The 26,485-nt window shown below is 47.7% G+C and overlaps 11 protein-coding genes across 11 annotated transcripts; 5 read left to right on the top strand and 6 right to left on the bottom strand.

Moving 5' to 3' along the window:
* Positions 1-557: 557 nt before the first annotated feature.
* On the bottom strand, positions 558-1,112 carry BO79DRAFT_264452 (uncharacterized protein; the record flags this gene model as incomplete). The annotated part of the gene is made up of 1 exon (XM_025686792.1): positions 558-1,112. The coding sequence occupies one exon, from the start codon at positions 1,110-1,112 to the stop codon at positions 558-560; it is 555 nt and encodes a 184-aa protein (XP_025539989.1).
* A 114-nt stretch (positions 1,113-1,226) lies between these two features.
* Positions 1,227-2,355, top strand: BO79DRAFT_172300 (uncharacterized protein). Its single transcript, XM_025679624.1, has 2 exons — positions 1,227-1,311; positions 1,378-2,355. Exons 1-2 carry the CDS (start codon positions 1,279-1,281, stop codon positions 2,266-2,268), a joined length of 924 nt encoding a protein of 307 aa, XP_025539988.1. The 5' UTR covers positions 1,227-1,278; the 3' UTR covers positions 2,269-2,355.
* Positions 2,356-3,674: 1,319 nt separating this feature from the next.
* BO79DRAFT_194038 (type I glyceraldehyde-3-phosphate dehydrogenase) lies at positions 3,675-4,972 on the bottom strand (the record flags this gene model as incomplete). The annotated part of the gene is made up of 5 exons (XM_025681020.1): positions 3,675-3,773; positions 3,827-4,034; positions 4,091-4,205; positions 4,263-4,829; positions 4,885-4,972. 5 exons carry the CDS (start codon positions 4,970-4,972, stop codon positions 3,675-3,677), a joined length of 1,077 nt encoding a protein of 358 aa, XP_025539987.1.
* Positions 4,973-5,568: 596 nt separating this feature from the next.
* On the bottom strand, positions 5,569-7,421 carry BO79DRAFT_264448 (sugar porter family MFS transporter; the record flags this gene model as incomplete). The annotated part of the gene is made up of 1 exon (XM_025686791.1): positions 5,569-7,421. One exon carries the CDS (start codon positions 7,419-7,421, stop codon positions 5,850-5,852), a length of 1,572 nt encoding a protein of 523 aa, XP_025539986.1. The 3' UTR covers positions 5,569-5,849.
* Positions 7,422-8,184: 763 nt separating this feature from the next.
* Positions 8,185-9,525, bottom strand: BO79DRAFT_264445 (putative tartrate dehydrogenase). Its single transcript, XM_025686790.1, has 3 exons — positions 9,192-9,525; positions 8,756-9,144; positions 8,185-8,694 (listed from the first exon to the last, which is right to left on the bottom strand). The coding sequence occupies exons 1-3, from the start codon at positions 9,445-9,447 to the stop codon at positions 8,245-8,247; spliced, it is 1,095 nt and encodes a 364-aa protein (XP_025539985.1). The 5' UTR covers positions 9,448-9,525; the 3' UTR covers positions 8,185-8,244.
* A 1,387-nt stretch (positions 9,526-10,912) lies between these two features.
* Positions 10,913-12,100, top strand: BO79DRAFT_146309 (tellurite-resistance/dicarboxylate transporter family protein; the record flags this gene model as incomplete). Its single annotated transcript, XM_025678449.1, has 1 exon — positions 10,913-12,100. One exon carries the CDS (start codon positions 10,913-10,915, stop codon positions 12,098-12,100), a length of 1,188 nt encoding a protein of 395 aa, XP_025539984.1.
* Positions 12,101-12,480: 380 nt separating this feature from the next.
* BO79DRAFT_264435 (uncharacterized protein) lies at positions 12,481-13,927 on the bottom strand (the record flags this gene model as incomplete). The annotated part of the gene is made up of 5 exons (XM_025686789.1): positions 12,481-13,067; positions 13,159-13,221; positions 13,360-13,375; positions 13,469-13,570; positions 13,892-13,927. The coding sequence occupies 5 exons, from the start codon at positions 13,925-13,927 to the stop codon at positions 12,481-12,483; spliced, it is 804 nt and encodes a 267-aa protein (XP_025539983.1).
* Positions 13,928-14,202: 275 nt separating this feature from the next.
* On the top strand, positions 14,203-16,335 carry BO79DRAFT_194035 (CeGAL family transcription factor; the record flags this gene model as incomplete). The annotated part of the gene is made up of 2 exons (XM_025681019.1): positions 14,203-15,815; positions 15,909-16,335. 2 exons carry the CDS (start codon positions 14,203-14,205, stop codon positions 16,333-16,335), a joined length of 2,040 nt encoding a protein of 679 aa, XP_025539982.1.
* Positions 16,336-16,361: 26 nt separating this feature from the next.
* BO79DRAFT_264433 (D-glycerate 3-kinase-like protein) lies at positions 16,362-17,328 on the bottom strand. The gene has a single exon (XM_025686788.1). The coding sequence runs from the start codon at positions 17,310-17,312 to the stop codon at positions 16,383-16,385; it is 930 nt and encodes a 309-aa protein (XP_025539981.1). The 5' UTR covers positions 17,313-17,328; the 3' UTR covers positions 16,362-16,382.
* A 3,068-nt stretch (positions 17,329-20,396) lies between these two features.
* BO79DRAFT_227968 (cytochrome P450 monooxygenase) lies at positions 20,397-22,393 on the top strand (the record flags this gene model as incomplete). The annotated part of the gene is made up of 7 exons (XM_025683923.1): positions 20,397-20,814; positions 20,876-21,058; positions 21,127-21,422; positions 21,558-21,637; positions 21,706-21,989; positions 22,045-22,146; positions 22,203-22,393. The coding sequence occupies 7 exons, from the start codon at positions 20,397-20,399 to the stop codon at positions 22,391-22,393; spliced, it is 1,554 nt and encodes a 517-aa protein (XP_025539980.1).
* Positions 22,394-23,140: 747 nt separating this feature from the next.
* Positions 23,141-24,905, top strand: BO79DRAFT_237379 (phosphotransferase enzyme family protein; the record flags this gene model as incomplete). The annotated part of the gene is made up of 4 exons (XM_025684689.1): positions 23,141-23,181; positions 23,242-23,542; positions 23,594-23,972; positions 24,028-24,905. 4 exons carry the CDS (start codon positions 23,141-23,143, stop codon positions 24,903-24,905), a joined length of 1,599 nt encoding a protein of 532 aa, XP_025539979.1.
* Positions 24,906-26,485: the final 1,580 nt, after the last annotated feature.

Here is a 26,485-nt window from a genome sequence, read left to right as displayed (position 1 = left end):
ATTTGCAAAATCCAGATGATCGATAGGTTTTAACCCAGCTGTACGACCCAACATTCTTAGAGAAACGGAAGGCAAGGGGTTAGTAATATTAGTGCTTCACTTGAGCTAGCAGTCAAGGCCTATTGAGGTCCCGTTAGCGTCGTATATCCATTCATACATTTCTGATGCAGGTTTTGCAGCACCCGTAAGCACTACTAGTATATGTTCTGATGACGTTTTACTGCACACATGACTACGGGCATATAGTTCGGAAGATGCCCTGGAAGCCTGACTTTATCGCGTTAACAAAAGCTCTATTGGATGATGTATGTATACATGTCTTGACAACTTCGTGCTACAAAGTATAAAGATGACACCGTAGTTCCACATGACATCAAACCGCTTGCTGTACACTCTCTTAACAGATGCAAACAGAACACATAAATCACAATAAACAGAAAAGAACCAGGCAGAAAATCAATGAAGAAACCGGACAGGAAGGGCAAAGCACAGAAAGCACACGGGCATTTGGCTTCCCGAAGGAAGCGCATTCATGATACCTCCGCATGCGTTGACACTCAGGGATAATAGGTGCCAACCACAAGAGGGTATCTGCCTCCACTGGGCCACTTAGTGAGAATGGCGTTTTTGGCAGCTGCAACCTGGGTAGGGTCCACAAGTAATCCAGATCTCTGAAGGAAATCAATTTGTTGGTCGGTCCAAAACCTGCAGCCCTCGCCGTCGGCAGTGAACTCATATTGATGGCGCTTTTGGCTCACGAGTAAGTTGATGAAATCTCTCGCTTTGCAGCCAGGGCGAGATTGAATTTGCATGACCTTTTCTGCCGACCGCGAGACAGCGTATGAAAGGTGACTAACAACCATGATACCCTTGCTGCCGCTGCGGTTCGTGACACCAGGAACGGTGTACGACGGAGTCATGTCAATCCGCACCGAACGAGCGTCGGTAACATTGAGATAGAAGCACCAATGATTGCCTCCTCCTTCAAGCGGGTCATGCGCAACGACATTGACCCACCTAATAGGAAGGTCAAGCACTGCCTCCCTTTCCCCTGGGGGGATGAACTTCAAGGGCTCAAAAGGAGGCCTTTGATTGTGAGCGGCTACCCGCATGGCTGACTTGTCACATGGTGCTAGGCATGTTTGCTTAATTTGCACCTCTGATGCCCTACCAAGGGATCGATCCATCCCCATCTCATCATTCAAACTTCCGTCACTCTATCGAGATTCAGATCCCCATTCGATCTAGGCTTATAGTCGTCTATTTTCTATCTACAAGATGCCCGGTATAGAAATATCTGATACACCCCAGGTAAATTCAATTCCTGTCCCATCGAATACTTTAATGATAAGCTAACTCAATGGGGTACCTCTACAGCCTCAGCTCCCAAAGGGTTCAGCTGAGCCCGAGAAGTTCCCGCTTGATGGCCATGACATCTCCCAGGTCTCCAATGAGACGCTAATCGAACTTTTCGAAACTGCCCCCGTCGTTCACGATTTTGGAGGAACACGGATTGTTCGCCTGTCACAGACATTGATTCTCAAGGGCGGTGAAAGGACACAACCAGGCGAAGCCCACATGTTGAGCTTTATCGCCAAGGCAGACAAGAAAAGTGGAGCACAAAGGATCCGAGCGCCTAGGGTCCACCGGGTTCTCAACATCAATAGGGACAACAGTTGGGAAGTGTGGAACTGCCTCATTGTCATGGATTTCATTCATGGTACAACTGTCGATCGCTGCTGGGATGATCTGAGCCAGGAGAAGCGCTTGGACGTTGTCACTCAAGTCGCTTCCATGTTAGATACCTTGCACTCTATTCCACTGCCTGAAGAGTATCAAAGTCTGCCTGGCCCAGTCGGAGAGCCACGATGTCTGGCCTATGGTTATATGTTTTTCGATGAAGGGGCTGGGCCATTCTCCTCGACACGGGAATTGGAGGCGTGGTTTGATGGAAGATTGGAAGTCGGACGCTTGTTCAAACGAGTGCCTGATGACATTCCACCTTTCCGTTTTGATAAGCTCGTTCTGACGCACCAGGATGTTATGCCCAGGAATTTGATCCTTGATGGGGAGGGACTTGTTTGGCTAATTGATTGGGGAAACTCCGGGATCTACCCAGACGGGTTTGACTATGTGGGTATTAAGAAGAAGAGATCATTCGGACCACAGTTCGTAGATATGCTGCTGGAGAAAATCCCGAGTCATGAGGACCTGTACGAGCAAATGCGCCATATTGTCTGGGCTTTGACTACGGGGAGGTATCTCTAGGGAGATGATTTCACCCATGCCTAACGTCATTAGCATCTTTCAAAAACAGAACGATACCAATTGAGCTACATTCGGTAAACAAGTCAGTCGGGTCGTCGACAACGCTTGGTAACAACCTACTCCTTTGTATTCTGGTTTCTAGTTTCTGTCTCTTACTATATCAATAGAGGTACTACTATGTATTCAAATCATCCCTCAAGGCAAGAAGGGAAATCGAGTCTCAGGCGGAGGAACCAGGTACGACACAGACGGACCGAACCTATTGGTGGCTACTAACGTTCGGCGCTTACAGTGTCGAGGCATGCGTCGTTCGATGCAGAGGCCAAGGGATGGCGTGGAAGAGGCGGGGTTAGAGGCTGAATATAGAAAAGCATTGGGAGGTGGAGTTGCCGCTAATGCAGAGCATCCATCTTGCAAATCAGCGGCCGGACACAGCCGCTCGTACATAATAGAACAATAGAACCCATTCCTTACTAGGTAGCCCAAATATCACAACAAAGGCAAGAGGACGATGTGTAGATCATCGTGTTTCATGCTTGACTTGCGGTCCCCTGATCATTGGCCATTAGCGACGATAGACAAGGATGAAAACCCCTTTCGACAAGTCCCTCAGCTCTGGAGCGAATAGACAAGAACAGCAGCGACACCATTGATTGATTGATCCTGCTTTACAGCTTCGCGCGCATGCAAAGTGTTCACTCGCAGTTTCAGCCTTACATCCACTTGTCTAGCTTGGTGGTATGAATGGATGATATCCTATCGACACGCTAGCTACTTTGTAGCTCGAAAATATTCCAGTGCTTCGGAATGATTTGCCAGAGACAGAGAGCAACTGGAATGCGTACGGTGGGTTTGGGTTTGCTAGCCGCTTTCACAGCCGCACTTGATGCTGTGAGAGGAGAGGCCGAATGACTATGCGTCCGGAGCTTGCGTCGGAGGCCGGTCACGTCTACTTAGTACAGAGACAATGATCTCTCCCCCCCGGCGCAACCCAAACTTTGTATTTATTTTTTTTTTTGGGCCCTTTTCCCAGGGAGAGAAAGGGGAACCCATCAGTCGAAAGGGATGACCTCTGCTTATGGAACTTCTTGCTTGTATGGCCAACTAAAGGAAAGAGGATGAAAGAAGGGATTACCTATAGCCTCTGATTTGACACTAGTACCCGCCATAGAAATTCGAAGTAAGACTTGCTTTTGATGTAGAGAAATGAAATGTTGAAACAGATAGCCTTATTCGTCCAAATTTTCTTGTTAGTCATAATCGCTTTTCATTACTAGGTTGGAATAATCTAAATCATCTAAGCTGATATCGTGTGCGATAGCTTTGCAGGAATCATATTAAAGCGAAGCTACCATCGAACGCCCTCATTTTCCATGCTAAAAAATTATTATATCCAATCTAGAACCTTATTGCATGTTCTGAGCAGCGTGGACATGTGTCGCCAGATCCAGTAGACGGTTCGAGTAACCCCACTCGTTATCGTACCATGCCATGATTTTGAAGAACTATAAACAGGTCAGCATGCCTCAGATCCATAAAGGCCATTGCGCCTACTCACCTGAGGATTCAGCTCCGAACATGCCGGCGCATCAATGATAGCACTATATGGGCTTCCATTGTAGTCAGCGCTTACGAGCTCCTCATCTGTAACCCTCAGCACGCCAGCCATGCTGGACTTGGATGCGACGCGGAAGGTAGAAATAATTTCTGAGAGGGATGTGGGCTTTTCGGTACTGATTGTAAGGTCGATCATTGAGACATTGGGCCTGTGTCCAGTTCGGTTAGTAAGTGATGGTTATGAAGAGACTCCAGTGAAGCTTACGTCGGTACACGGATCGATACGCCCGTCACCTTGCCGCTTAGCTCGGGCAGCACCGAAGCGACGGCCTTTGAAGCGCCAGTAGTTGTCGGGATGATGTTGTTGAAAACACCACGACCTATAAACAGAGCCATCAGTTCCAGTCCATCAAGCCTGTGGGGAATGGGTAACTCACCAAGCCGGCGGTTCTTCTTGCTATACCCATCCAGAACCTGCTGAGACCGAGTAGCAGCATGAATAGTTGTCAGGAATCCCTGAGCGACACCAAAATTCTCATGAAGCACCTTCAACACCGGCGTAACGCAGTTCGTTGTGCAGCTGGCGTTTGAGATAACCAGGTTCTCCTCAGTAGGACGGTACGAGTTGGAGTTAACGCCATAGACAAAGGTGGGCGAATCAGAAGGTGCAGAGATCAGGACCCGCTTTGCCTTTCCATAGGTGATGTGATCTATAGCTTGGTGCGATTTTGTGAATTTGCCTGTACATTCGAGTACATAGTCGACGCCCAGGGCATCCCATTTGAGCTTCTTCAGGTCGCGCTCAGAGGTCAATGTAATGGGGTTGCCGTCTATGATGATGAGGTTTTCGGATTTTATTTGGATAGATGTTCCATCGTCTAGGTCTCCCATGGAGGAGTCATATCGGATGAGGTAGATGAGGTCTTCGACTGTGACACAGGTGTGGTTGATAGCGACGACTTGAATGTCTGAGCGGACGAGGGATGCGCGGAGGAGGTTGCGGCCTAGGAACTATGTTGAGTGGGCTGTACTGTTACCTGAGAAGGTATAATAACATACCTATCCGGCCAAAGCCGTTGATGCCTACTCTGCAGGCGAATGGTGAGGTGGAAATACCAAGAGGAGAGTCATTGGTGGAGGGAGCCATGATTGTGTAGATACGCAGTAATGCTCGAGGATAGTCTGAAGACGGAGTTATTGTTGTGCTGATAATAGTAATTAATTATCCAGTATAAGCATGGGGTTCTATATCTTTCATCCAAGGATTAGCATGATATATAATAAGCTACCATATTGACTCCGTCACCAGTATACGACACAGCCCGATTCTAGGAGCCGACCATACCCTACGTCAGAAATCTTGAAACGGCTTCCAACAAGTCCGACGGGACCGGGTAAGAGACATGGCATCTACAATGATAACATACATGAATCGCCAGTATGAACCCCGGATGTGACGGCTTATCGCGACCGGCAGCAAGCTGTATAGTCCGATCCCGTTAGAGGACCCACACTAACCCCCGACTTTCGCAGAGAAAATCACCTCCGACGCGGCTGATGATGCCAAGCCTAGGAAGCCATTCTTGAACCAACCCCCCCGCGGAAATTAAGTCGGGGTAAGAAACCTCCGAAAATCGGACTAACCAGGGCTAGCCACTCTGGTTTACGGCTCAATAAACCGAGATAAATGAGGCTGCGGCATATTTGACCGGCAAGCCGCGGGGTGTTTTTCTCCGGGCTTTCTGCCAGCATTCTAATAGGTTCGTCATATTTCCCTATTCCCGTCCCTCCTATCAGACCATGGTTGCAGTATGCTAAGGGTCTACATCTGCTCGTGTTTTCCACCTTGTCTTTGCTGGGGCTAGGTGACAAGCATAGTGGTTACGATTCAGAAAACCCTTACGTAGGTGCGACAAACAGGGTAAACGTGACCAATTGTCTTATGTAGAATATATTTCGTGAAAACATGCAGATTAGACTATGTCATAAATCTCGCCAACGTAACTCAGCTACAATATCATCAATCATGCATGTTCTCTCATCTCAACAGAGCAATCATCCTTCTCCTTGTTGTAGGCAACCAACTCTGCCGGGGTAATTTCTCCCTGGGGGAGATGACGTGCCATAGAGACAATTTGCCAAGGCGACGATGCATCCCGGAAGACATGATTGATCAACTCCAAGTTCCGGTTCATCGTCTCTGGATAGAAGAAGTACACCAGAACCGGGATGCACGCCGATAAGATCGCGTACATAATATAGTAGCGGTAGCCGATAGTATCCAAAGCGACCGGAGTAATCATAACCACAACAAAATTCCAGAGCCAGTGGTTGGCAGTGGAGATAGCAGACATGGCGACTCGAAGGCGCTGGGGCGCAACCTCTGTACAGTACAGGAAATTACCGCCCAGGAAGCCAATGGGGTAGAAGAGATTAAACATGAAAATGAAAACCACCGATGCGATCGACGCCTGTTTGTTCTCAACTCCGAAGCTAGTGGTGATTGCCAATGCGGCCATACAGAATGCCATGCCAGTTCCGCTGATCATAAATACCGCCCGGCGGCCCAGTCGATCAATGGCGAAAAAGGAGATGAAACAACACACGAACTTCCACGTGAGTGCAGACGCTGCGAGGATTTTTGAGAGACTAGAGGTTAGGCCCAGATTTTCTTGGAAGATGGTGGAGGCGTAGACTGAGATGAGGTTTCCACCACACATTTGTTGGAAAAATTGCAAGATGATGCAGAGACAGAAGCGATAGAACAAGCGCTCGTCATCATCCTTGGAGAACATCTCGCGGATCGCCCTTGTGGATTGAGAGGTATTCTCGAAAGACAGCTCAATACCAGAAATCTCCGACTTGATAGCTTCATCCTCGGGAGACATGCCCTTGTATGCGGCAAGACTAGCGGTTGCCTCTTCGGTACGGTTGACTCTCACTAACCAACGCGGGGACTCGGGGAGTAAGAAGACTGCGACCAAGATCACCAGTGATGGCAAGAAGGAAAGCGACAGCGGTCCACGCCACTGACCGGTATTCTCATTGGGAAGTCGACTGAAGGCAAAGTCGATCCAATTGCACAGAGCATATCCGAGACACATAAAGATACCGTCGGCGATGACATGCTGACCGCGATGCTTGGCGGAAGAGCACTCAGATTGCCAAACAGGGACAGCAACACTGAATTGACCAGTACCGATACCCAGAATGATTCGGCCAACTGTAAATTGAATCAAAGAGTAGGCTGACACTTGTAGTAATTGACCGATGATGGTGAAAATAGAACCGATAAATATAGTCTTGCGACGCCCAAGACGATCCGAAATGATAGTACACAACAGCGCACCAATCAGCGCACCGATTTGGAAGGACGCAATGACAGCTCCCTTTCCAGTTGAATTCTTTGCCTCCAAAGCACCTGTTGTATTGATTGTGTCGATTTGAGGAAAGACCTTTACCCAAGATTGGAGGGTAGCAAGGGGGCCAGCCCCGGCCTGGTTGTAACCGAAAATGATAAAAGCAGGAGCAACAATGAGGATAACCTGGGCCATGCGTAGAGCACTGCCAGTAAGGTGCAAAAGTTGTTGAGCCATTTTGAATGGGGTCTCAACCAAAAGTCATGAATGAGAAAGATGAGTAGATAAAAACGAAGTGGATTCTTGGGGAAATGACTGTGTTCCTTTATATAGGAGGAACCAAAACTTTTCCATCCCCGGACTGGTAAGAGTATGCCAACCCCAAGACATGCTGTCAATGACCTGGGGTCCCCGTAAAACTGGGGAAGCGCACAAGGAATTCCCCATGCATTGCGGGGAATACTTGGCACTTGAATTAATGCGGCATTATGATTGGACCACATCACGACGATGGAGGAAGTGATAATCAGCCCACACTCACCGGAGGTTGCTATGTCCGGCTACTTTCATAACGCAATTACATCAATGTGCAGATAGACTTGCCATGCGTGCGCTGCTTTATCGTAATAGGCTAAAAATGCAAGAACTGATAATATATCGCATAATACTTGCTTCTCCGAGATCGGAAAAAAATTAATAGAGGTTGATAATCATTTCCTGTCGGCACATCTCTTTCCCTATGTCTAGGATAGCCAGGGCGTATTAGTGTGTTCAACTTGGTAGCACTCTTAAAAAATTCTACGAGCTGCATAAGGCGATGAGTGACTGGATTTGAGGCTCGGAGTTGTCCCCCGAGAGAGTATCTTCAATAGTCTTCAATAGTAAAAAGCTGAAATATATTTATTATTTCAAGTACTCGCAACGTTCTAACTTTGTTCCGAGTTTCTCCAATAATAGTGCTCAATATTCATTCAATATCTGTAGTTTATATTCTTTGATTCTGCAACCCTATTTACAACAGAAGGCCTTCTTGGGCCAATAGTACAGTCATCCTAAGATTCTACTTAGAGCCCAGGTTCTTAATCTCGGCAACAACAGCATCAGTAACTTCCTTAGTGTTAGCGTTGCCACCCAGGTCACGAGTGAGAATGCCCTGCTCGCAAACATTCTCAACACAGGTCAGAAGCTTCTCGGAAGCCTCCTGCTCGCCCAGCCAAGCAAGCATTTCAGCCGCGGTCCAGAAGGTAGCAACAGGGTTCGAGATGCCCATGCCAGTGATATCGAAAGCAGAGCCATGGATAGGCTCAAACATACTAGGGTACTCGCGGGTAGGATCGAGATTGGAAGTAGGGGCAATACCGATAGATCCAGCCAGAGCAGCAGCTAGGTCAGACAAGATATCGGCGTGTAGGTTCGTTGCCACGATAGTATCAAGACTCTTGGGGTTCAAAACCATGCGGGTGGTCATAGCGTCGACCAGCATCTTATCAACAGTGACATCGGGGAAATCCTGAAAAATTCCCATATTAGTACTCGGATAATAAGATGTCTGCTTAGCAAGAGTGGCCTACCTTAGCCGTAATTTTGGCAACCTCATCCCACAGAACCATTCCGTTACGCTGAGCATTGCTCTTGGTAACAACGGTCAAGAGCTTGCGAGGCCGCTTCTGAGCGGTCTCGAAAGCGAAACGCATGATACGCTCCACGGCGTGGCGAGTGAAGACAGAAACCTCGGTTGCCGACTCCCAAGGCTTGCCGGTGTGAGAACGACCACCCTGGCCCGCATACTCGCCTTCGCTGTTCTCGCGAATAATGACCCAGTCGAGATCCCCAATGTTGCAGTTGCGGAGGGGAGACTGGGTACCCCGGAATACTCGAGTGGGGCGGACATTGGCATATTGCTGGAAGGGCTGGCAGATAGCCAGACGAAGACCCCAGAGAGAGATGTGATCAGGGACATCTACAACTGTTAGATAATGTTTTGTCTTCAGATGCCAGGGTACTCACCAGGGGCGCCAACAGCGCCGAAAAAGATAGCGTCGTGCTTCTTCAATTCGTCAAGACCTCCGTCGGGTATGTATTTGCCGGTCTTTTTGTATGTCTCAGAGCTCCAGTCATAGTGCTTGAAGTCAAGCTTGAAAGTCTGGAGGGTATCGGTCAAAGCATTCAAGGCGGTGATACCGGCCTCGATAACCTCGGGACCAATTCCATCCGCGGGGATAGAAGCAATGCTGTATGTTCTGCGAGTGACGGAGGGAGACATTGTGAATCAGGTGTGGTGTGTGTAAAATTGAAGTGATTTGAGATAGATGGAGGGGTAAATGGAGGGGTAGCTTTAGTGTTTGCTCGGTTATAAGCAGTTTGATGCCAATGCCTGGACCGGTCTTCTTTAGTTCAAAGTGGCAATCTGTTGTGACGCTTAACTCTGTGACCAATGAGGTATTTTGGCTCGGAGATGTTTAAGTCCGGTGGATGACCGGCTGAGGGGAATGAAGCGTCGGAGCTTTCCTTCTCCGGTAGATGGTCTCGACTCCAAGGCTCAGCCAGAGAAGATGACGGGAGACAGATTATGAGCTGTCAATTCTCTCCAATCATGAAATTATCGCATATTGCAAGTTTCGTAGCGAGTAATCTGAACTAGATGGCAGCATTTTTGATGACTCGCATTGTCACGATGGGCTGACTAAGTCACGCTTCCACATGCAGAGGGCACTTGACCCTGACCAACCCCTTATTATTTCAAATGACGATAATAGGCAGTATTGAGATCAAGTGACCTGTTGAGACTACCAGAGTATCCGTATTCTGTTTTTTTTTATGTCTGGCATTCCACATCTCATGAAGGGCGAATAGATCAGAGCAATAATGTTTTCTACAGCAAGCTATGCCCAGACATCATGTAATGTATACCTGGAAGATGACTGGTCAAATTAAGCTAGTAAGCCATACTAAGCATCTGATATGCAGCTACTACGAGGATTTGGGGAGGTCTTGCCAAGTCTATTAGGCTCTCCTTATCTTGGCAAACAACCATATGAACGGATAGCTTAAATAGCAACCTTATCCAAACTGGTAGAGAGGATGCTATCTACTTCTGCCGTTTGGCGGAGTTCAGCTCCTATATATTGCAAATGCATCGATTACTACCAGGACTTACTCATCAACGAAGCTCGTTCGACGGTGTAGAATTCAGGCCACACGATGACTTCATTCGATCTTCTTCCAAGTTTCGAGAGCCCCCCGTCCAAAGCCGGAACGCAAATGCGGTATTTTCTTTACCATAAGCCTCACTGCCACCAGTTCTATAGCATGGTCTCCTTTCAAGGAAGAGGTATGGAAATCAAGGGATGACTGGAGCACAGCTCTTCCAGGGAGAGTAAATACGGATAACCATGTATGCGAACAAATGCGGTACCAAGAGCCTATTTTTTCGGAAAAGGATCATTGGAACGAGTGTATATGATATTTGACCTCATACCGGAAAGTCGGCATTTCATCTTATGTGTATCCATGGGGCCCCAGACCCCCTAGGCTCCACTGCCTTCTCCATCCTGATGTCAGGAAACCTGACCTGGCCGTTGCCTCACTTCCCCTATTTGTCTCAATTATTTTCCTACAGAAGTTTCATTCCGTTGCTCATTTTCTTTTCTTTGCTTCTTTTGTCTTTTTGGTTCTTTGAGCAATTACGTTTCTTTTGTCTTTCTAGAATGTCTGCTCAAGACAGAATCATGCATTCAATGACCTTTGTCGACAGAATTTGTCGGGTCTCCTGGGGGTGGTTTTCAGTCTCGATGAGCACTGGGAGCATTGGTACCCTGCTTTACAACACCCCTCACAAGTTTTCTGGTCTTATGATTATTGGAAAGATATTCTTCATTCTTGATTTTGTCACTTATTTGGCCATTTGGGCATCACTCATCACGCGATTCACCCGAAACCGACACGCTTTCAGAAATACATTCAACGACCCGGAAGAAGCCTATCTCATTCCTACAGCTGCTTTGGGCTTCGCTACTATACTTTTCGGAATAGAATGTTACGGCGTTCCTGCCTGTGGAAGTTGGCTGAAATATGTTCAGCTGGTCCTATTTTGGGTCTATGCAGCTGTGGCAATGTCGCTGGCAGTTGGCCTTAACTGGCATCTTTATCAAACCCGTATGGCTTCTCGACAACCTTTCTGGCTCGTGCGCCTCCTTCCGTCCTTTCCGGCCATGCTCGGCGGTACCACTGCCTCACTACTCGCCGGAGCCCAGCCTAATCACTTTGCCATCCCTATTCTTATTGCTGGAACATGCTTGCAGGGTTTCGGCTTCTTGATTTCCCTATTCATACTAGGTGAATATTTTCATGGCCTTCACCACCATGGCCTACCGCCCATGCGCCGTAGACCTCAGATGTTCATTGCTATTGGACCACCGGCGTTTACTGCAGTCGCGCTAATGGGAATGGCTGAGATTGCAACAGAAAAGTTCCCTGCTCATTATATTCCTTTGGCCTCGCACGTCAATACCGCAGAAGTTCTACTCATTGTTGCGGTATTCTTGTCCATTTTCATGTGGATCTTCTCATTTTTTCTCTGGATGCTTGGGTGGCTTAGCATTTTTGCTGCCTACCATGAGTGGAAGTTTGATATCACTTGGTGGGCAACGGTGTTCCCCAATACTGGGTTTGCGTTGGCAACGATCAAGATTGGAGACTTGGTTGCTTCGAAGCCTATCCAGTGGGTTGGCAGCGCAGCTACCATTATTCAAGTCGCTCTATGGTTAGGTTGCTTTTGTCTCCACATATGGGCCTACTTTACCCGCCGGACGTTGTGGCCAGGCATGGATGAGGGATTTGAGGCAGAGGGTCACATTGGTGAAGGGCTAGATATGGAAGGAGAGGCTGTGTCTTCTAAATATTCAGTGGCATCATAGATAATTAGCTTGCATATAAGTCCTCTTATAGATTCAAGATCCATCCAAAGAATTGCTGCAGCTTTCCCAATGTACCGCCTCTACCTTTGGACTAGAAATCATCTCGGGTTGTGGGTTTGTGCGTCGCTCTTCCTAACTTTAGAGTGCGTTTGATCTCCACCCATCCCGAGTAGAGGCTTGGCCACCTTGGCAAAGACCTAAATTTGAGAGATGTTGAAGGAATCCGCTGATGCCGCTGCATTTTCTCATCATCAGGATCCTATCGTTCATAGCCCGTGTTCGACATTTTCGGGCGTATCATGTCATAAGCCCACTGTTTCACGTCGATTTATAGCGGAGGGTAACTCTGACAAAAGCTTTTATTTTTATTTTGTTTGCTATTAGAAGTATATGCTAGGCTTGCTTTTAGACAAATGGTCCGCCATCGTGGAATGCTCGTCTTCTTTCCCACTATTGCCCGTTACCGTGGCGGTACTAAAGTCGGGAAATGGATTGGCTATGGTCTCTGTTGGCCCCGGAGCTGGATCCCTTGAATATATTGGAGAAGAAACCATCCCAGGGGGTCGAAGATAGACATTATAGGGACTGCCCATGTTGACATCTTCGCCTGGGTGCCACGCAAAACTAGCCGGTCCCGACGCTTCTAATTCACGTCGAGGGCTGTGACTGTGCACGGTCGTAGCCGCAGGCGAAGCTGAAATGGCATGACTAGCTGTCGAATGATCCGCGAGTGGTACCTCTTGCGACTGGTTGAGAGTAAATTGATCGCACATGGATGCCTTCCAGTGGTATAAGTCGGGCCAATCTCGAAGCGGCAATCGCGACCATTCGTCCATTCGTGCAGCTTTCGACTTTTGTAGCGAATCCGGCTTCGTGTTGGCTTGGACCAAAGTCGATGTTGGACCCATTGAGCTCAATGTCATGAGAGCACCATACAGGGCCGACTCGGTCTCTGCAAGTCTTTGCTCTAATTGATTTAGATATCCGAGAGGCAAGCCTCTGCCAAGGGAAATTTCATTAGCTGTGGAGTGCGGGCCGATCGCACGGAATGTTCATACCTCTTGCCGCTTTCAGGATATTTGCATTTTGATGATTCGTTGGAACATTGAGAGCAATACGGGCTGCAGGGATATGTTAGTGACCAAAAAGCTCCGATGAAGGGGGGGATACGAAGGTTGGAGGTTCAGCATACAGTCTGCGATCGCACTATGCGGGGATTAGCGCTGCAGGAACAATGGATCGACGAAATACTAACCCACCTTGCATTTCCGCTGCCTGCATACCTCACAGGAGATAGGACTTAGAGTATCATCATCTTCTAATTATCATCAACTTACAGGTCCGTAGACGTGAAGGTGCTATACCTACCTGGCATGTCGGTACTGGATGCCCGTTTAGATCGTTGCCGTCCCATTCCTCACCGCCTGTAGTACAATCAACTTGATATGAAAATAGAATATCTCCGGTGAACTATCAAGGGCAGTCAGCCTGGAAAGTGTCTTTTGCCGCCGATCGGACTGATTTTGATGTATCTGCGGGAGCCACCGCGTCACCCGGAGAAAGAAACCTCCGACGGTACTCTCTATGGTGAATTGATGTTCGAGTGCCGGATGTTGATATGACGTTGAACTTGCAATTGCCACTTTCAAGACTGTCGGATTGCCGAGCGAGGAAACCTATGAGGCTAAAGTGTTGGTTCCGTTCTTGCTATCTAGACGATAACTTGGAGGTGCGAAGGGGGCTTAACAGGGCGTGCTGGTAGCCCAGGTCACTGAGTCACGTGACACTAACCGACAAGCAGCAGGTCAACTGGACTGTACGGGACATGGGATATATCTTTCTGCTAAATAGAAAATATATTGACTTATTCCATATTTATTGAGAAGTTTTATTCAAGCAGGGTATTCTGCTTAGGGCAGTACGGGTTGTGTGACTAACCTACATATGATGTGGTGGTCAAGTGCACCAGCAATGACTAAGCAACTTTAAGCACTGCCCGCAACCAACTCGATAACTTCAAGCCTCGGATTCGTAGTGTGCGACTTCGAACACTGCGAATAACACCCCGTTTCGTGGAAATGTGACGACAGGCAAGCACTGAAATGGTGTCCCCCTCTTCATTTGGCTCCCGCCTGGAGGAGAATGAAACCGATTGGCATGCCGCTCCCCGTGCTGCCAAAAGACGCAAGCGCGCCTCCACCGCAGGTGCATCACGACCTTCGCCCCGCGAGATCGGAGTGATGAGAGAATCTCAAAACGATGGACCAGCCACTTTTCTTGGAAGCTCTAGCGGCATTCACTTCGTTCGTCAGGTTTACAACGCCTTTGCTCGTCGATCCGCCGAGTTGCAGCGAGCACGGAATCGAACCTCGGTGCCAGGAGAAGATGATCGATTGCAGCGAAACTCCGGCGACTTCAACTCTCACAATACAGATGAGCTGTGGTCGAGGGAGGAGCTGAACTTTGAGTCAAATCCCTCGTTATCATTCGATGATTTAGCCAGTTGGACTCGCTGCTACTTTGAGAACTGGCACCCCATCTTTCCCTTTCTTCATGCACCAACTGTCCTCAAGTCGATGGAAACTCTCGCGAACCAGGGGATTCCAGCAATCAGCCGACTAGACATGATTATTATTCGCTCTCTCGTCTCGATATCTCTTGCCGATAATCGACAGACAGATGGCTCGGGTGCAAACACCAAACCAGTTCCAGCCAATCTGGTATTTCAATCTGTACATCACATCATACAAGATATTCAGAGTCTGCTCATGGAACCAACCACGATACCACTTTTGCAAGCGACGTTCTGTGTCCAGCTGACCCTGACGTCTCTGTTACGTCTTAACGCCGCTTCTCGGGTTGGTGGAGTCATCACTCGCACTGCTTATCATCTGGGGTTGCATCGATGTCCTGCTCGCTTTTCGTGCTTCAGTAGCCTCGAAAAAGATATTAGATATCGATTGTTCTGGTCCATATACAGCCTGGAACGATATCTATCACAAGCCCTCGGGATCCCGCTTAGCATCCGAGATGACGACATTGATGTTTGCTATCCGGGCGAAGAAAGGCACTCAAGTGTTATTGCAACACCACAAGGCCACGTCGATCATCGACTACGACTATCTTGCCACATGGCTAAAGTTGCCCGGGTACGTGGCTTGATAATTGAGCTTCGCAACAAGTCTGTCTTGCATAGTCATGCCAGCCCTGTTGAGGCATCGTATGTTAACGGCGAGCTTTCACAATGGTGGAATGAAGTGTACGACGATGTCTATCCTACGGAGGACGATGCAGATACAGAATCACGACAAGGCTCACCGCTAGCCCCATATCATCGACTGCTTCTCGTTGTCCTACGACACGAGGCAGTCATTGCCTTGAACAGACCGTTGCTTACCGCCGAGAAGCCCAATCAGGACCAGGATTGCAAAAATGCATTACAGACATGTATTGAATCATCGCGATCTGTGCTTGCAGCATTAAAGAAATACATGTCTTCTCCATCCCAAGCACCAATGACCTGGCCTTCCTTTACATGGACAACATGGATGGCTTGTCTCATCTTGATGTACGCGTCATGGGAAGGCGAGCTCCCGATCGATACCGCATTAAAATACGGTCGGATGGGGACTTCTGTCCTTCAGAATCTTGCTTTGCGTGGAAGTAGCTGGCCCGAAACATGCATAGAGGGGATTAAGAGCATGGTATCTGCCTTGTCAATGAACCAGTCCAGTCGGGAGGATCATGAAAACGCTGCAAGGATTTTGTCCGATGGAAACGCCTCCCAGCTCGGCCCCTCAAATATCAGAGGGGCGATGAGACCAGAGTCCCAGCATAGAAGTCATCCGTCCGCTTCGATGGGCATGAACTCCGCCTTTCCAAATACCCACAGAACGGGGCCTACAACGTACCATCGTCTGTCGCCTTCTATGAGTCCACAACATTTTGAACCATCGGCAGACTCTGCCCCTCAGGGTGTTAACGCAACTGAACACTGCGACCCGCCCAACCCCAATCGTGATGCCAGTGATATGGTCGAGATGGATTCGAACGACGCCGCTCACGCACAAACATCCGCCGGTTTAATATTCGGCAACATGGCGAACAGCAACGCCGTCCTCAACCAGGGACTTGGACAGGATCCGCTTTCCTTCTCCGATCCCTCTTACCTGTTCATGAACGATCTATGGAGCGTGGCAGATGGCCCTTGGATAATTCACGGAAACATGTTATAAACGGCTCCGTATCGTACATAGCCAACGAACACTGTACTCATATAACGTTAAACAGGACGAATTGCCATAACCTTCCTTCGCTCGTCCAGAACGACAGATAGTTGTCTTTCCTCTTGCTGACCCGAGAAGAACCCACTACGTAGTTGATCAAGATACAGCTCGTAAGCAGGCATATACCCCTTCACGAACTGCACCACTTCCTCATCAGACATGGCGCCCTTCTTCCTTTCTCGCAGAGCATGTTCTTGTTCAAGGCGCCATCCATAGACATTGATCAAATCATCTGTATCAAGATGAACGAGAAAGTCGAAATCCTGCGGCCCCATGAATAACTCGCAGTATTGACGCAAATTCTTGTTAATCTGTAGCAAATGCTCTAATTCATGCTCCCCCAGCGTCTGCTTCAAGCTGCCTCCCGCGGAGACCTCTTTCGCATGGTTCCAGCGACGCGTAATTTCGTCTTGTGGCAATGGTTGAAATCCGACACACCATCCTTCGAAAATGACGATGTCGATGGTGACTTCTGGTGGAATTCGACGCCATGTGTCCTGAGGTGCTCGGCCACCCTCTCCATTGAATAGGCTTTTATCGAATGATGGAATGACTTTCTCTGAAGACTCTGTTAAACTGTCGAAGAAGTCAACTGCAAGTGCGATATCGTGTGTGCCGGGTTGTCCTCGCGTTCGCAGAAGTCTGTTGGAGAGGTTATTGTCTCGTACTTGGATAAGGTCGTCATGATCGAGATAAAGGTCATCTAGGGATATGTTGATTATGTTGTATTTGTGTTCATCGTTCAAAGCTTGTACAAGTGCGTCAGTCCATGTGGATTTCCCGCTTCCTTGAAGGCCTGTCAAGCCCAGAATAAATGGACGCTTTTTTGATGCGGATGTTTGGGCTTCAACGTGGCTTTTGATTAGGGGTAGGACATTGCTGAGAACGTTGTGAATGTCCTGAGCGGGGATTGTTTGTTTGGTCATGATAGGTAAAAATTGGAGTTAAGGGTCGGAGTTTGCAGGTCGAGGGGCAGGAAATGTGAGTGCTGTTGTTCCCGCTAAATTTAGGTGCATCTTGTACTGCTTTTACTTTGGTCTAAATTAGAGACACGTTTGCCGCCAAGCATTCTGTTCGGAGGAGTGGAGGTCCTGCGCCCGGAGATGTTCTTATCCAGTATATCATCGGAGAAAGAAACCTCCGCCTGCTCGCTATCTAAACCCAATCGCAAACATGGGATAAGCTTTGTTTCATGGAGCATTTTTCATGAGATGATTGTTCTACCATTTCTAACTGGACCTTTCAATTACACCTGTCGCAGTGTCAACACAGTCTGCCCCGGCTATAATCCTCAATTATTAAATTAATATATCCTGTCTTGTTGCCAGTGGCATTCACTGTGGTCAAGCTGTTCGTCCTCAGCTTCTTCATAAATTTTGACATATCCTAAACCCTCAGCTGTACTGGCGAAAAGTAAGTGAGCATTGACAAGGCTGATCTGAAAGATATAAATATATGTAGAGGCCACGATTTGGACAGATTATGTTGGCAGAGTTGTAAACCTGCCAGTAACTTACGCAGGTGTCTATCTTCGGAGCAACCTGGGGGCATCTTATAAATTTGGTTTGACCTGTACCAAAACTCTCTACTAAAAGCAGCTACAGCCTTATAGTAATCAGACGGAGCTCGTAACGGCAATGCTCTGTGATGGGAAATTGAAGGTGACGAAAGACACTTCGACCGATGGGTATGGTAGGGCCCGAAGTAGAGAATGAAGCTGTCGAATGATGTTCTTATCATGTGTATATCCCTAGGCACCTTGCTTCGAGAGGCCTTGCATAAATTTACTGTCCAGTAGCAGTCGGATCAAGCCAAATCTAAATACCAGTGGCCCCTTACAGTGTACTTTATAACTAAGTATTCAATGAATAGTGCCCTCAGCTGGTCACTGAAAGCAGGCTGGGGTCTCATACATCTGTTTAATCAAGTAAGATATGACTGTAGATATATTGTTGTGAATGCTGAAGCGGTGCTGATAGACTTGTGACTGATTTTATAAAATGGAAGACTGGCGCCAGCGAGTAATTTTATTCGATGATGATGTCATGGAACTCTTAACAAGGGATATGTACAAACCATGGGTTACAGCATGAAAGGAAGCAGTCTGAGGGTCACACATTGCCTGACGATTTCGAAGAAACGCCGTGTGACTTGAAATTGTTCATCGGTCAAATTTCTCTGCGGCTTGACGAAGTTGAGCTGAACGGGCTGACGATCATGTCGAGGCAAATAATTGCCGCGGAATTGGCCCAGGGCGCCGGGAAGAGGTACCTATTCGGGCATTGCCTACATGGGATATCAAGCAAGGGACCCGAAACCGGACATATGCCACAGACATGCTGCTTGATAAGCTTGCTTGCCACACTGCCATGAGAATTGACTTACAGACCTATAGACTAGATCGATAGAGCTTGTGACCGAGTTGGCCATCATATACTATTGGCGGTGGAGTGGTATCCTATTCTGAGTTGAACACTAATAAATACCAGATAACCTCCTAGATAGGATAACTGCAAGGATCCATTCTCGTACCCGTTCATCAATTATTCACACTAACTAGCAATATGAAATCACTGGACCGCGGCTAAACTTTGTGTCGTCTTCCTCAAGCCGACCTCATGTCATGAAAGGCTTTTCTTTCAGTTTTCAAAGTTAAGCCTGGGACATGCTGAATCCCGATCAACAGCAGACCAGATAATCAGATGTATGATCTGGCATCTCACCTGTGCCAAGCCCCCGATGCACGCGTTCCTGACCGGCAGGCCGCCGTAGATGCATCTCTTTCCGGTGCTGGACTGTGCTTCCCCTCGCCACATTGAAGGCGACACGGCCCAGGACAAGTAACAGTGATATTACCGGCAATGGCATTCTGGCTGGGTGATAGCAAATATTGTCGGGTTATACATTCACATGTTGCAGTGCATGCAAGCGCAATCAATTCCTGGTCGGCACTGGTGCTAAGCAACCATGTGCGGAACATCAGAACGATACCCGTCTTGATGCACGCGCCACAGGAGCTCTCTGCTCCATAGTGAAGCAGAGTATGGCCCATAACTGTGGCTGAGTTGAGCTGCTGTCCATCCTCTCTGCCCCAGAGTTCGCCTTCGCAGGAACATACAACAAATGCAGGTAGCCCAGTGCCCGTACTGCGATAACGATAAGCTCTCTTGCATAGGTCGCTTGGGAGAGATGACAAGTAGGCGTCATGGAGGGCAGAGCATTCATCCGGTCTGAGGAGTGAACCCAGCCGCCCTCGGTACATGTGTTCTTGAAAGGCTTTTTCGTATGCCTCCCTGCACTCGTTCCTATCCGTGATGGGCAAGGAATGACGGGTTGATGTGTATAAAATTATGAAGAAGTAAAAACTAGTATGTTGAATGATTGATGAAATTGACAATGAGACCTAGGTATCTCATCCGAACGATGTGAAGTAGCTTGTTATGAGTAGGATTAGGAGACTAGAGAGGGTGTTTATAGGATTCAACGTGGACAGTTTTCTCAAGTGCTTTATCTCACACCCGGTAAGGTTAGCATCCCTTGTTGCAGTCGCATCGACTGTATTAAAATAAGAATGTTGTGGCTGGCTGTATCAGCTTTTGGTCGAGTAGCAAATCCTTAGCTTACCGTGACCGTCATTTCGTGATACAGCATTCACCATTTCATGCATGAAGAGTGCAAATTGCGCAATTTGAGGCGATGGAGGCGTTTGCGGCCATATAATTCGTTACAAATGTCGAGGCACCTGCATAGCTAAGACCCACATGGTGGGTTCAATGAGGTACATAATCAGGAATTGAGTTGAATTGAACCATAATGTCCATTTCAAATGTCATGCATAATTACAAATTGGAGGGAGGTAAGGAGGGGTTACACCAGCATACGACCGCTGTTGTGAGGGAGTTGACGGCGAAGGTCATATGTATGTTATAAGAGTGTATTCGCCGCCCCAGCTAAACACAGTTGATACAGCTAAACACAGTTGATATATTCGACGATCAACTACTTGCAGTATGGCTCTCACAAGCATTTGGAATAATACTGGGATTCTTGGCAGGGTGAGCGGGATTTCACTCCATCATTTGTTATTTCGACATGGTGAATGGGATACAAAGTCTTCGAATATTGTACTCAGCTACTTATGCGCCACGCTCATCGGAGCGGTGTATCTACTTCACTCACCGATTACCCGCAATGGCTTAGTGCTCATCTCCGCGTTTGGCTTTTTCTTATTGATTGGATACCATTTCCTGGGCATCCTTGGAAGTATCCTTGTTTACAGAGGTCTTTTTCATCGTCTATCCAGATTCCCGGGCCCATTGGGTGCACGTTTGTCCACATTGTATCTTACAATCCAGACATGTAAGCGCATGAAAATCCACCAGGATGTCCATCGACTTCACCAGCAGTATGGGGACTACGTGAGAGTCGGTGAGTGATGTATCATTCAAATTCCATCAGCCGTATACCGAATATTATTGACAACAGACAGGTCCCATGGAAGTTTCCATCATTGACCCTGCGGCATTGAACCCTTTGTATGGTAATTCTTCAGAAACAGCTAAAGGGCCCTGGTACATATTGATGGAGCCCCTGGAAGGCCTTGTCTTCACTCGGGATAAGAAAGAACATGCTCTCCGCCGGAAGATTGTGGACCAAAGTCTTAGCAGCAAAGGTGAGAGAAATCGCAATATCCGGAAAGGTTTAGTACAGGATCTCTGACCCAACCAAATCCAATCACAGCTCTCGTGACATACGAGCCAGTAATAGCCAAATGCACCGAGCAGCTGTTGCAGATAATCGAGGACCGATCAGGAAATCCAATTAACATAACCGAGTGGCTAAAACGGTACAGTTTCGAAATCATGGGTCATCTTATTTTCGGTAGACCATTCAATACAATTTCCGAGGAAGGGGAAGATACCTTTCTACTGGATTCTATTCATTCCGAGCACGAATATGATGGGATATTTGAGACATATGCCTTGGATACCAGCCCTCTTGATCAAAACACCCCTTTTTCGAAAAAAGAATACGCGGTTCTGGACGTGGCTTCAGACTAACTTTAGACAGAGAACAGAGGTATGCACATTACCTGCGGCTAATTATTGACCGATCACTGAGTCCATGTAGAAAGGATCACCGAATCCTGACATCTTCTCCTGGCTACTTAGTGCTCACGGAAAAGGCCAAAGACAAGGCTAGATACCTACAAGCTACATGGACTAGGGTATTCTATCTTACTTGCAGGAAGGTAAGATATTGCTATCGCAACTGAAGGAGGCCGTTCTCCCATATTTAACCATTGTATTTCGTCATTAGCGATACGACATTCTCCGTGGCTACAAACGTTTTCTTTAACCTAGCGCGCGATCGCGCACTTACACACAAGTTGCAACAAGCATTAGACGATGTTCTCGACATGAGCGAGCATAATCTGCGGAAATTAGACCTTCTTAACGCCGTGATTTATGAGACGCTTCGCTTATATGCGCCCGCTGCCGCGGCGTCTCAACGCATTACCCCCCAGGAAGGCATCCACATAGGAGAAAACTATATTCCCGGCAACGTTCTCGTCCAGATCCCTATATACTCGATCCATCGAGGTGCGTCCTATTCAAAGCATGTTATTTGATGAATATAGTGTATAACATATGTTAGATAAACGCTCATTTGAGCGGCCTGAAGAATTCCTCCCCGAGCGTTGGACCACAAAACCCGAGCTAGTAAAGAACCGATCGCTTTTCATTCCTTTCCAGACTGGTGAGATGCGTCCCCCGAACACCTTGTACCATTACAGGCTTCTGACCTCATTCAAGGGCCGCATGCGTGCCCTGGAAGACAACTTGCCATGATGGAATCAAGGCGCGTCACTGCGGAGGTTCTTAGGGGATATGATGTATCATTTGCACCAGGACAGACAGAGCGAGACTTTTTCAAGCGCTCACTAGACTTGATGATTTTAATTCCTGCATCATTGCATTTGCAGTTTACTTTGCGCGGCGTATGAGGACTGCTGAACTTATTTCATGGCGCAGAACAGTCACTATGAATTAGCCACGACGGATTTGAAATTCCATTAGTGTGCAAATTTGACGTTGCCAGATAATAAGATGACTTAGATATAGTGCACAACAACGACGATGAAGATTTAGCGTATCAGGACTACTGACCATCAGCAAAATGTAAACTGATCGACAGGGATTAATATAGGTAATGTTGCTCTATTAAAGGGACAGGCAAAAAAACTACAAACAATCTCTCTGGTATTATTCGTCTTAACCAAAGTTTTTGACCCGCATTTTGTTGTGCATCTAGATGGGGGCAGACACATACTACCATATAAAAAAATGGGAAGGAGAGATAAAAGTCGCCGTCTTATCTAAAATTGCACAGTAAGCCAACTGCACAACCCCACAGTCAGATGAGTCACTATAACATACATTACCTGATCCATATAAAGGCTTTCCAAGGTATCCCCGGGGATTCTCATAGATCTTGGGACATCAGTGATGCTAAAGCTTGCATCCCCCTGGGTCTACTCGTACTTCTCTGCAGGCCGGTATTTACCAGTTCTAATGAATCGGAGTGTAGGGTTACACAGCTTAGTAATAACAGCGCAATACTTGCCCTGGTGGCATTTTCGGCCGTCATGTGATGGAGCCTGGTTCCGTAAAGCGCGTTGGTCGTCGAGCAAACCTAGTGTTCAGCTACGCGACACCCTTCATGCCTTAATGGCAGGACCATCGAACAAGCCATGCTTCATACAAAAGATTGTCTTGGCAGGCCGCGTCTATTGTCTGTGCGGATAACGAGCAAAACGCGATATTCTCCGTGGTCGCTTGTTCGATCGGCAAGTACTAAGCCAACTGACACAAACAGTCACTACTTCAATTACACATCCGGTCGTTGGCTATACAATGAAAGACTTCAACTAGAGAAACGTCATAGCACATTTAATGTATCAGCACTCCAGCAAATTACTGGACAGATACTTGGAACCCAATGTGTCGCAATGAACAAATTGTGCGAGGGGATGTTCAACAAGGTGTTCTCTCTAAAGATGGCGGATGGTAAGGAGGTCTTGGCCAGAATTCCCAACCCGAACGCCGGCCATCCTCATTATATTGTTGCCAGTGAAGTGGCAACTCTTGAGTTTGTACGTGAGATTGGATCCAGATGTCGAGCCAGTGTCCTAATGCCGTCATAGTTGCGAGCCAATCTTAAGATACCTGTTCCCCAGGTTCTCTCGTGGAGTTCTTCGTCACAGACTAACCCAGTTGCTGCGGAATATATCATCATGGAAAAGGCACAGGGGCAGCAACTCAGCGAAGTCTGGTATAATATGTCTGAGGCTCAACGCTTCCGCTTGGTGAGGAACTTGGTACATATTGAACGCGGATTGATGGAAGCGAAATTTACCCTACATGGCAGTTTGTATTATCGGGACACATTCCCACAGGGAAGAAGCATTGCTGCTCTACCCGGCCTAGATACTGATATCCGATCCAAATATGTATTCGGCCCGACAACTCATCGGTCCTTCTGGGAAGACGAAGTGGAAAATCTAGATATTGACAGAGGCCCTTGTGAGTGTAGTGCCAGTCACCTCCCAGAAGTCTCTTATTAAGCTTGACAACGCAGGGGAATCGGCCATGGGGTATGTTTCCGCCGTTGCGAACCGTGAGATTGTTCGTATACGGCATGGACACAGCAACACCAACCATACCACTGTACCTTTGGGGAGGACACCAAAGCGACGAAAAGAACATATACAGCTCCTTGAGAAATTCCTGGCTGTGCTCCCTCACATACTACCGTCAGATAACACGCATTCCCCCGTCATGCTGCACCATGACCTTCACGCGGATAACATATTTGTCGACGGACATGATCCAACTCGAATTACAAGCATAATTGATTGGCAAGCGGTACACATAGCGCCCCTATTCCTCACGGCAAAGTTCCCCTCGATATTCAATTGTGATGACTCTTATATCTGGGGTGCTCTGCAGCCTAAGCTACCTACGGATTTTGACGTGCTCTCGACCGCTGAAAAGAAAGAAGCCGAACAGAAGCTAGAGAGACTGAGATTGAAGAAGTTTTACGAGCTTGCCTCCCGGAAATTCAACCCGTCTCTTGTTCATGCCATGGACCAAATGAGAGATGATAATGACCCCACCAGCTTTATATTCTACATTGTCAGTCAGACTTCCAGGGATGGGCCAATACCGTTAAGAGAGCTTTTAATACAGGTATATGAGAAGTGGGACGGGATCATGGCACAGCGAGATTTAACAAGCCTATGCCCCATTTACTTTTCAAGGAAGAAGATTGAGCAAAGCCGGCAGCAGGCAGAGGCATGGGCGGCCGCGTTCAGTCAATATAATAATCTGAGAGCTCAAATAAGTGGTGAAGAAGGATGGGTCTCACATGATGACTACGAAGAGGCCAGGAAAAGGTGGAAGGAGAACGAGAAACTATTGCAAGTTTTGCGAAAACAAATGGAAGCGTTGGTGTAAACTATACTAGGTTCACTGACGGACACAGTCTTTCATGTATCTTATTAGAGATACTTTTCTGAATAGATTGCGAAGGGTTTACTCCTATATCGAAACTTTCACAGTCAAAATTCTATTTTTTATGACGCCTGTATGCTGTTAACGAGTAAGATGCGCTTCCGAAATGCCAACAGAAACATTATAAAAAGCTAATTTCCGTGTGAACCTGCACTCAGCACATGACTCGGGAATTCCAACCATTCCGACCAAGCGGGCCCCAAATAATCAATAACCGACTCGATCAGATATTGCCCGCCATAGCCCAAGAACCATCATTGGCGATAAGAATGCAGAACTACCCCGTAATCTGCCATCACAGTAAGAGCGTCGGGGCTACGAAGGGCGAGGAGGTCGATGTATTCCGACGGTACACTGACGGGTCATGCGAAAGCTCCAGTAATGCAAGCGCCCCAGAATGTATTGCCGACTGCAATGCTTCGATTGTTTGTCGATAGGTTTCAGTGATGAAGAGACCCAAGTTGGACTGCTGTATGGGTGCCAATAGGTGGGTACATCCTGGGCCCAGGCTCCCATCGCTCTGTAACTGTCTTTCTGCAGAGTCCAAAGTCTGCCCGAGATTACTAGTCTGCAATAACATGCTCCAGCTCCTTCCGATAATGATACGCACGTCTTGATGTAAGCAGAGACAAGGAACAAAGGAGTCGAGGAAGCCATTAAGTCACCATCACGGGAGATGAGAGTTTCGCACAGTATGTGCAACCCGAGCATGGAGGAAAGATGAATCGTGGAATGCATGCTCCAGGATCATCTGCATCGCTTGTTGCATGAAAGAGTCTCAAGGCATGATTCTGTAAGTGGGGCAGTAATAGTCGTGCTGTTCACGGCGGTTGACACTGAGATGCGTGGCAGCGAGAGCCAAGAGCTCGTTTAGAAGATATAAAACCCCTATCGAGCACCTGATAATGTCGGCAGGGGTTCTACTATCTCCGGGCTAGTATGCTCATTGAGTGAGTCGATGGCCTCAGTTAACAACTGATACAGGCGATCCGTGTGAAGCATGTTGGCTGCTGGCTCTCCAGGGGGATTAGCATCAGCGACCGTTGAAGTCGAATCTGTCGTCTCCCCTGTTGAGGATGCTGGCATGGAAGGGTTCTGATGCAACGGGCCGGCAGTTCTGTAAACTCACAGGTCCGCTCTGATATTGTACATTGCGAACATACTGGCCGTTGTTCATGGCACTTTTCTACACGTTAATGTCGCTCAATTACTGTAAAGGGTCTCTAATACCTTGATACGACGGCGCTTGGACTCAATGCAGCCAAGACGGGATTTTTTTTATTATTTACTCAAGCTAGTCCCTTTTGTAAGAGACACACGTGAAAGGCAGTCCTGGTTTGACCTGTTCTAGTGTCATCACCGAGGCACCTTGACTGTGAATCAGAGGCTCACCCCCTTAGATGGCCCGTGCATACGCGTATCCCGCCGAAGATCCCCCATCAACCGTCGCCATCAAGGTTTAACTCGCCTTTTCTACTGGTCCGTTGACCCACAAGGCAGACGATCAACATCAACCTGGCCCG

This window comes from Aspergillus costaricaensis (genome assembly GCF_003184835.1).
Source record: "Aspergillus costaricaensis CBS 115574 unplaced genomic scaffold BO79scaffold_14, whole genome shotgun sequence".
NCBI classification, from domain to species: Eukaryota; Fungi; Ascomycota; class Eurotiomycetes; order Eurotiales; family Aspergillaceae; genus Aspergillus; species Aspergillus costaricensis.
Note: the sequence above shows the minus strand (reverse complement) of the source record. Positions and strands in the feature narration are given on the sequence as shown.